Source organism: Sardina pilchardus, chromosome 3 (genome assembly GCF_963854185.1).
Source record: "Sardina pilchardus chromosome 3, fSarPil1.1, whole genome shotgun sequence".
Classification (NCBI taxonomy): Eukaryota; Metazoa; Chordata; class Actinopteri; order Clupeiformes; family Clupeidae; genus Sardina; species Sardina pilchardus.
Window position 1 is genome coordinate 26,372,058 of NC_084996.1, and position 10,000 is coordinate 26,382,057.

Genomic DNA, 10,000 nt, shown 5'->3' on the forward strand with positions numbered 1-10,000 from the left:
GTGCCTCTCATGCAGCGTTTATACGTCCTCCCTCGCTCCTCGATGCCTCAATCCTCACTGATCTACATAAAGAATGATGGGGGGGGGGAAACAATGGGATAGTCTATCCAGTGTTAGTTATAGATCAGTGGGAACGCCCCTCGAGGATCGAGCATCGAGGATCGAGGAGGCATGTTGAGAGGCACCCCTGGATATCAGAATGGGAAGGAAAGGTGATCTAAGCAACTTTGAGCGTGACATGGCTGCTGTTGCCAGACGGAATGGTTTGAGCATTCCACAATCTGCTCAGTTACTGGAATTTTCATACACATTTCTAGAGTTTACAAAAAATGGTCTGATCCAGTATGCAGCAGTCCTGTTGGGGGCGAACATGCCTTGTTGATGCTAGAGGTCAGAGGAGAATGGGCAGAATGATTTAAGCTGATAGCTCGTTACAACCGAGGGAAGGCAGCAAAGTATTTTTGAGGCCACAGCACACTCAGCCTTGAGGTGGATTGGGAGACTCCAGCAGAAGACCCCACTGGGTACCACTCATCGCCACTAAAAATAGAACAATGAGGCTACAACTTGCACAAACTCACCAACATTGGACAGTTGAAGACTGGGAAAATGTTACCTGGTCTGATGAAGAAGGCTCACATCACCAGCGTCTCTTCTTTCTGAGGAGACTAAAGAGGGTCCACCTACAGTATCTCCTCAGATCCTGGTGAACTTCTACCGCTGCACCATCGTACCGTGGTTTGGTGTGGCAACTGCTCTGCTCAGCAACATCAAAGACTTTTCTCACCTCAACCACAGACTGTTCACCCCAATCCCCTCTTCGAGGCGTTACAGGCCTCTCCGCATCCTCGGCCGGTTCAGAGGAAGCTTCTTTCCTGCAGCTGTCACCCAACTGAACGCTTGCTCTGCATCTCGGTGACAACCAACCAACTAAGCCCCCAACCAAGAGTGAACCAACTGTATGCTACTGTCTACACTGCACTTTATTTCTTGTCTTTGTCTTGTCATTTCTGTTGAGACATTCTAAAGAATTCTTGCAGCGCCTTGTTGAATTAAGGCAGTTCTGAAGAATTAAGGCAGTTCTGAGGAATTAAGGCAGTTCTGAAGGCGAAAGGGGGTCAAAGATGGCATCAGTATGGTGTTCCAAAATAAAACCTCAATCTTAATGTGATCAGTCACCATCCCCTGCAGGAGCTCCAAAGGGTCAAACAAACCAGTCCCCAAACCCCCCTCTCTCTCCTTCCAGTCCCTTAAACCCTACTCTCTCTCCTTCCAGTCCCTTAAACCCTACTCTCTCTCCTTCCAGACATCCAACTTTAATGAGAGAGAGGGGGGGAGGAGAGAGAAAGACAGAGAGAGGGAGAGAGAAAGAAAGAGAGGGAGGGGAGAGACAGAGAAAGAAAGAGAGAGGTAGAAGGCGAGAGAGAGAAAGAAAGGGAGAGAGAGAGAGAAAGAAAGAAAGAGAGAGGGAGAACGAGAGAGAGAGAGGGAGAGAGAACTGAATGGACCCTTACACTCAGTCTTTCCTTCCTTCCTGCTGCATCACCACAGTAGAATCCTTCTGCTTGGTGTTCAGGGTGCTTAGTGAGCTCTCTGACATTTCTCAAATAACCCAACCTCATCCTCTACTCAGCATAGAGCTCGTCTCCCTCCCTCACACACACCTCCCCCCAGAGGAGACATTAGGGAGCTTACACAGGTTACAATACTGACACAGATGAGAAAGAAGAGAAAAGAGAGAGAGTTTTCACTTTTGTTTTCACTCCACCCCAAACAGATATTGTATCTGTTTGTTTTGTAATATGTCAGCTTTGGCAACACTGCTTATTTGAGTCATGCCAATAAAGCTCCTTTGAATTTGAATTTGAGAGAGAGAGAGAGAGAGAAGTGGAGAGCCACAGCTGCCTTGTTTAGTATTTAAAAGGTGGCCTGTCAGTGCCTTATCCAAAGACACAGTGGTGTGCCAATTCCAGGCCTACGGGTACTTTATCTGTTTATCCACAAACAGAGCCAGTCCCACCTGCAAAGTCCATACATGCCGAATGACCAAGCCGTGCCCCACCTGATGTTACCTGTGACTTAAATATTCACATGCTGTTGGTTAATCACATTTAGCTTAACTTAGCCTCTTGGGAGTTTAAATCCTTCCTCAGACATATCCACTTATGCTGTTGGAGTGAAAAACACATTCTGATCTCAGGAAAACACAAGGGCCTAAAGAGTCCTTAAAATATGTGTTTATTCGTCTTAATTTTCCAGGACACCATGAAGCATGTCTTGAGGAGCACAGAGAAGCCTCTAATGTGGCGATATACGCCCTTCATCTGAAGCTAAGCTGTCGCCGTGTGCCATGCTAACCAATGATTGCCCCTGACTTCATATACCAAGTAACTAATTAGTGTCTTCAAAAGCTAAACCAAGGGCTTGTGTTGCATTGTGTGTGTTGCATGTAAGTAGTATCAGGAGACAACCCTTCCAGATATAGAATTAACAACTCAGAATCCCAGATATAGAAGAATAAAGAAGACTACTTATATCTTCTCAAATCAACGAGGAGATGTGGCGTGAGGTTCCGGAACTTACTGGTGGTGTTGTAGCGGACGCCGAGGAAGAACTCCGGACACGGCCGGGTCACCATCTGACCCGCACGACTCCTGGGCCAGCAGGTGCCGATCCCGTCAATGGAGGTTCTGCAGAACACCCCTGCAAGAGGAGCGGGGGTAACAGAACAGTCCTTATAGAGGAACAGGGGTGACAAATCAGTCCTTATAGAAGAACAGGGGTGACAAATCAGTCCTTATAGAGGAGCAGGGGTAACAAATCAGTCCTTATAGAGGAGTGGGGATAACAGAACAGTCCTTATAGAGGAACAGGGGTGGCAGAAGAACAGTCCTTATAGAAGAACAGGGGTGACAGAACAGTCCATATAGAAGAGCAGGGGAAACAGAACAGTCCTTATAGAGGAACAGGGGTGACAGAACAGTCCTTATAGAGGAACAGGGGTGACAGAACCTTATAGAGGAACAGGGGTGACAGAACAGTCCTTATAGAGGAACAGGGGTGACAAATCAGTCCTTATAGAGGAGCGGGGGAAACAGAACAGTCCTTATAGAGGAACAGGGGTGACAGAACAGTCCTTACAGGAGCAGGGGTAACAAATCAGTCCTTATAGAGGAACAAGGGTTACAGAACAGTCCTTATAGAGGAGCAGGGGTAACAGAACAGTCCTTATAGAGGAGCAGGGGTAACAGAACAGTCCTTATAGAGGAGCAGGGGTTACAGAACAGTCCTTACAGAGGAGCAGGGGTTACAGAACAGTCCTTACAGAGGAGCAGGGGTAACAGAACAGTCCTTACAGAAGAACAAATAATAAGAGTGGTTTCATTAAAAAGTCCACAGTGTGGGGGTCACTGTACCTGAGACGTTCTGGTCAGTCTGGTTCCCGAAGGCCATAGAGTACACTGCCAATCACAAAGAGAGAGGGAGGGAGGGAGGGAGGGAGAGAGAGAGAGAGAATGAGTCAGAGAGAGAGAGAGAGTGGGAGAGAGAGAGAGTCCTTTCTATTACTGCTTTGACCATTGGGAGGGCTTTACAGTATGCAGGATACACTTGGATCAAAGGGAGACAGAGGGAGGTAAAGCACATCACGGTCAGACATCTGCCCCCTTGAGCACAGCTTCACTAGACACTAGAAGTACATCACGGTCAGACATCTACCCCCTTGAGCACAGCTTCACTAGACACTAGAACTGAACCCGGCTAGAAAAGGTCAAAATCAGTCATACCCAATCCAATGGCAATCCCATCCCATCCAGTGGTATTAGCTATCTACTAGATCTACAGACCCTCCCAAAGGACAGCTTACCAGTGCTAGTTCAAATTCAAGTTCACATTCTCCTCATTGTCATCCCAACTATATGCAGAGTGCATCGTCCTTATTGTGCCATACAGTACATCAGAGTACATCGTCCTTAATGTGACATACATCAGAGTACATCGTCCTTATTGTGACATACATCCACACAGGCCGATGCCACAGCTGTGTTTAATTATACCCAATGAGGTATTTTCCATAAGTACCATGCTGTCTGTCAACAGCGAGACCAAGGTCCTGGGTTTACACAGCGCTGTGAACAATGCCTGCATTCAGCCTCAGTCTGATCATACTTTGGGTACTTGGGACTGAGACGTCACATGGTGGATCATATATTCAGTATATTGCCTCTGTTGGCAGCTGACTTTAATGGGCACTATTACAGTTTGACAGGGAAAGGACATACAGTATCCCCTTGACCTTCCTACGCTTTAACTGTATATTTTAACTGTATAATTACCTCCGCCAAGGAGCTTATGTTTTCATAGGGGATTGTTTGTTTGTTTGTTTGTCTGTTTCCTTGTTTGTTTGTCTGTCTGTTAGCAAGATAACTCAAAAAGTTATGGATGGATTTCAATTACATTTTCAGGAAAGGTCTGAAATGACCTAAGGGAAAAAACATTACATTTTGGGAGTGATCTGGATCACCGTTTGGATCCAGGATGCGCTTAGCGGAGGTCTGCGCTCTCAGAGTGCTGTTCTACTTTAACTGTATGTTTTAACTGTATGATTTAACCGTATGCTTTGGCCTCTTGATGGAATATATGGTCACCTGACCATCAGCATTTGACTTCAAAGTTGACCCACGTTCAAAGCTGGGTGGGATGACTTCACTCTCTGTTCACTACACAGAGACAAATACACACACACACACACACACACACACACACACACACACACACACACACACACACACACACACACAACCTCTGCTAGACCCTTGGACCTTGCTGTACATCTGGATTTCTCCTCAGGGGTATAAAGCTGTGTGTTGGGTCTCGATGGGATAATCTGGCATATGTCTGGTCCCGAAGGGGCCTTCTAATCCTAACTCTCCCTTCTCCCTTATGTTCTGTGTGTACGTCCTGACATTTCCTAAAACCATAAACATCTGAGGGAGGCCATGTTGTTTTCGCTCTCCTACACGTCCTCCATTGCTGTCACGTGGCCACACCACTGAGGGGGGGCAGGGGGGGAAGGGTCCCCTCCGGATGGTTCGAGCATCTTCACAGAGTTATTGACACGGCTGTATTCCCACCATGTGGAGAATGCCTCTCATAGCCTACTGCATGGTGGCTTGGCTTTCATCTTTGTTTTATGTCTAACGAAATGATTTCATCATGTAGCATTATGTTAAAATACAAATAAAGTTGAAAACCCAAAACGTTTTGATTCCAAACTCAACCAAAGAAAAAAGTTTCAAATTACAACATTTCTATCACAAAGACGGTTCATTTGAATGTCCTCAAATTGAAATGTCTTTGCAGATTGAATTGTCCTGTTTCTGACGCGCTATGATCCAAGTGCACTGTGGAGAGTGTAACATCTGTGTCTTTACTATCCTGCCTGGGGGGTGACTGCCTCTGGTGCAGATGGCCTGCTTGGCTCTGGGGGCCGCCACTCTCCTGCCAACGCGTCCAAGTGCCCTCTTCAATTCACCGTGTGTCTCTGCTGGGTGCTTAGACTTCCTGTTTGTCATTTCCACCCTCACACAAGCAAGCAAGTCCTTTCTGGAACCCTGGCCTGACCCTCTCCAGGACATATCACACTGGAGTGTTAGCACTGAGCATTTAAGACACTCTCGCTGATGTCTCCCACTGGTCCTGCTCACAGGCTGTTAGCCTAGCAGCTAGCATACCTCTGTCACTTCCTGTGACATGTCAGATGGAAGCTCGTCACACACTCATATTCCGCATACTCTACTGAAGGTCACACACACTTATTCCATGCAGCTCTAGTTTCAGTTGCCGAAGAGTGTGTGTGTGTGTGTGCGTGTGTGTGTGTGTGTGTGTACACGTGTGTGTGTGTGTGTGTATGTGCGCGCGTGCGTGCAAGTGCATGTGTGCGTGTCTGTGTTACTGCACTGTGTGTGTGTGTGTGTGTGTGTGAATGTGACTCACTGGTGAAGTTTCCCGACAGCATCATCAGAGTATCACAGGGGTCTTCTCCATCAGCACCCCCCACACACACAAACAGCAGAGTGGACACCTGAGCAGAGGGAGGAAGAGAGAGAGAAGGAGAGAGAGGGAGAGAGAGAGGGAGGGAGAGAGGGAGGAATATAGAGAGAAAGACAGGGTGAGGGAGGGAGGGAGGGACAGATGAGAAAGGTAGAGAGGAAGAGGAGAGGGAGGTGTTATAACTGTGCATTATAAATGTGTAGTTATTAGTTTACACCCACAGCCAAATTAAAGTGTATTCACTTAGTAGTGAGCGTGTTCAGACATACATAATTCAAAATCTATTCATACAAAATCAAAGGAGAGCAAGAGAACAGACAGACAGAGAAATGCAGGATGGAGGACAGAGAAGAGAGAGAAAGAGACAGGACAGAGAGAGGAGGGAGAAAGAGATGGACAGAGAGAAGAGGGAGAAAGAGATGGACAGAGAAGAGGGAGAAAGAGACGGACAGAGAAGAGAGAGAAAGAGGCAGACAGAGAGAGGACGGAGAAAGAGATGGACAGAGAGAAGAGGGAGAAAGAGACAGAGAGAGGAGGAAGAGGGGAAGTTACAAGCTGAATATGGATGCTTAGACATATAGGACCATAATCTAAATTTGAGTATGGATGTCCTCTCCTTGTCAAGACATTTAGAGATATAGGGCCCTAATCTAAAGCCAAGTAGTATTGTTTAATTCATCAGGCCATTGATTACCATGCCATAGTTATTGTTATTACATGATTGATTGAATGACTTTATTGTTTATTTTCTATTCTCCTTTATAGTCATTGTTTATTTTCATTAGGTTTGCTTCTATTGATAATGTTTATTGTTTATATTGCTTTTTTGAAATTGTTCACAGTCAAATTAATATTGTATTGTTTTTATTTGTATGTCACTTTGGACAAAGGCGTCTGCCAACCACAATCACAACACTACGGTGGCCGAGAAGGGCCAAACGCGCTCAATTAGAGAAAGCTGTTTCAAATACAAAACAGTGCAAATTAACAAAAGTACAAACAGAGAAACGTGGTACAAATGAAAAAAACGCACTGCAAGAAACAAAAGCAAATGCATCTTCATGAAATGCGCTGCAGGAAGAGAAACGATGCAAAACACAAAACGCTGCATCTTCATGAAATGCGCTACAAATTTTGGCATAACGTTTGCAGAGAGACTGATATATTGCAAGGCTTTATGACACAAAGGCATCCATCTTAATCTACTCACATGCAAGAGATTCCACAAAGACATTACTCAGAAACATCCCAGGGTGGATAGGCTTTCAACATGAATTTTTAAATTCACAGTTTAGTTCCCCAACTTCCTTTAAAGGTAACATACATGCAAACCCGTCCTGGAGTGCAACCATACAGTATAGTCACCTAGCAACACAACAGGACACCTATTCTATTGATGTCTACTGCCTTCATGCCATCTGGGAATATTAGCACCCACACCTGTGATCGAGTTGTTTCATGCCATCTGGGAATATTAGCGCCCACATCCGTGATTGAGTTCTTTCATGCTATCTGGGAATATTGGGACCGCCCCTGTGATTGAGTTGTTTCATGCCATCTGGGAATATTACCGACCGCACCCCTGATTGAGTTCCTGTGCCCTGGCTCCGCCCATCTATGTACTGTCACTCAATTTCATTTCACTTCAGCACTAGACGGGCACAGATGCACTTTCAACGGATTCTCTTGTGTAGAAAACCAACTGGGAGCCACCAACCAACCAAATGAAACTGTTAAAAAACGGTCAAATTCCCATTAAAAACGTCAAATTCCCAAGTTCACAATAAAATTGTCAAATTCCAAGTTGATATTAAAATGGTCACATTTTCAAGTTCACATTAAAATTGTTGGACATGAAGGTCCATATGGACAACAAATGAACTACAACATGATGACAAAAGTGACTACGAGCCCTCAACTGGGCAACTCTGTCAGCAAACTCTTCTCCCAGTTTCCCACCAGTTATACCCACACAAGGTGACGTCCACAATGACGCTTTCACTGGGAAAACTGTTTTTCCCTTGTGCATAAAGGGATCATAACATTCAGTGTGAACAGCCTCACGGGTTCGCGTGGAAGAGGGCCCCTTTGTGAGAGGAAGCACAACACGTCCATCGGGACACATTATTCAACTTCCTCCGCTTCTGATTCACTAGCGATATGACGATGGCAAGGCAAGGCCAGTTTATTTATACAGAACACTTCACACACGGAGGCAAGTCAATTTGCAATGTGCAAAAGGAGGGACAAATAAATAAAAACAGAAAACAGAGCAATGTACATAAACACAATGCAATAAAAAGTGCATGAGGTGAAGAGGTGCTGTAGTGAGATATATATAATATAGGACACAAGCACCAACTGGAAATGAAACCTGGCGTTTCTCTAGGCTTTCTGTCTATGGGGACTATTTTCAGATGCTGCGTGATATCACTGCACCCATGGTACGTTTGCAAGTTGCCTTGATTATTACACCAGATGAGAGTGTTAGTTCCATGTCAAATCAGCCTAGAAAAAAGGCAGGTTTCATTTTCAGTTGGTCTTATTGCACTTTCTAATTTGAGAAGAGACACGCTTTAAATGGGAAAATTACCGGAAATCTTAGTCACTTTTAAACATGAAGCTAGCAGGCGAGAAGCTAATGTATCACCAAAATCACATAATGATTAAAATCAATTTTAATCATATGAAAATGACCGAAAAACACAACCTCTACTCGTTTAATCTTTAAGCTCTTCAAGCTCATAAAATATTAGTACAAAATGCATAATATATACATATATATACACACATATATACGTACATATATATATATAGCCTATATATAGGCCTACATATACTAAGAAAAAAATAATGATTGATTGAAACTATATACCACCCTTAATGTCACCCTTCTTTCCAAATCTATAGGGCCTAATAGGAAATCAGTGAGAGTGCCGTACAAACATTTACAGGTTCACCCTACTGAGAAAATTTTATTTTATACCCAGATAATGTGATTTTCAGGTTGTACAACTGAAGCAATGTCAAGGTCTGAAATGGGATTCGAACAAAAATATGTCACCAGCCTTGGTTTTGCGACCCATTCTTGATGCAGGCATGGTTTAAACAAAATCTGAGACAGTGCAGCAACAATGCTATGATTTGACCCTACAGTAATTAGAAAAGCCCCTAATTACATCTAAGTCCACGTGAAAATCGAGAGGTTTTCTTACAGCACTAGCCCACCCCTCAAAAGGTTTCTATTTTAGTGCTAGTAGTGCATTTGCAGAATGAAGTAAGGGACTGATCTACGTATTTACTGATTAGTTTGCAACTACTGAATTAATTTACAACTATTTTGGTAATTAGTTAATCTTGTTTCTGCCTTTTTTTTAGTTTATCTTGTTTCTGCCTCTTTTTTTTTTGCATAATACCACAACGTTCCTGTGATAGTAAGCTCAATAAATTGCGAGGACAAAATGACACATTTGAGAACATAATATTGCTATGGGAAGCACTGACCGACTGTTCTCACCATTTTCTGTCATTACTGATCAAACATCGCATCAATTAATGAAGAAATTAATCAACAGATTAACACATTTTAATCGCTACCGTTTCTGGCCCATGTGAGTATTTGGGACAACCAACCTTATAATAAAGAACCACTGAAAAGCTATTTAGTTAAGAAAGGCACTGTACTGTGCCAAAGGGACTCCTCATCTTGAGAAACGTTATGGCTTTCTCTCTGAGGGCGAGCCAAAGACCCTTTATTTTTATGAGGGACGCAAGGCCACCTCACAAAACATGTTTTCACTGCAGGCACAGTGGAGGAATGTAATTGAGCATGGGCAGGGCTGGCCATGTGATTCCCAAGCCATGCACACATGCTAATTAGCTACACACATTAATTAATGAAGCACAATCAGCCCCATGACACATACACTCCTCAAACAACAGCACATAG

The 10,000-nt window shown here is 44.1% G+C and overlaps 1 protein-coding gene across 1 annotated transcript in view; it reads right to left on the reverse strand.

Moving 5' to 3' along the window:
* LOC134077158 (corticotropin-releasing factor receptor 1-like) overlaps positions 1-10,000 on the reverse strand; it is a 38,469-nt gene that overhangs the window by 26,955 nt on the left and 1,514 nt on the right. The window contains exons 2-4 of the mRNA XM_062532585.1: positions 5,995-6,082; positions 3,417-3,461; positions 2,584-2,703 (exon numbers count right to left, since the gene is read on the reverse strand). Coding sequence (XP_062388569.1) covers positions 2,584-2,703; positions 3,417-3,461; positions 5,995-6,082 — 253 coding nt within the window. The remainder of the gene's footprint in view (positions 1-2,583; positions 2,704-3,416; positions 3,462-5,994; positions 6,083-10,000) is intronic.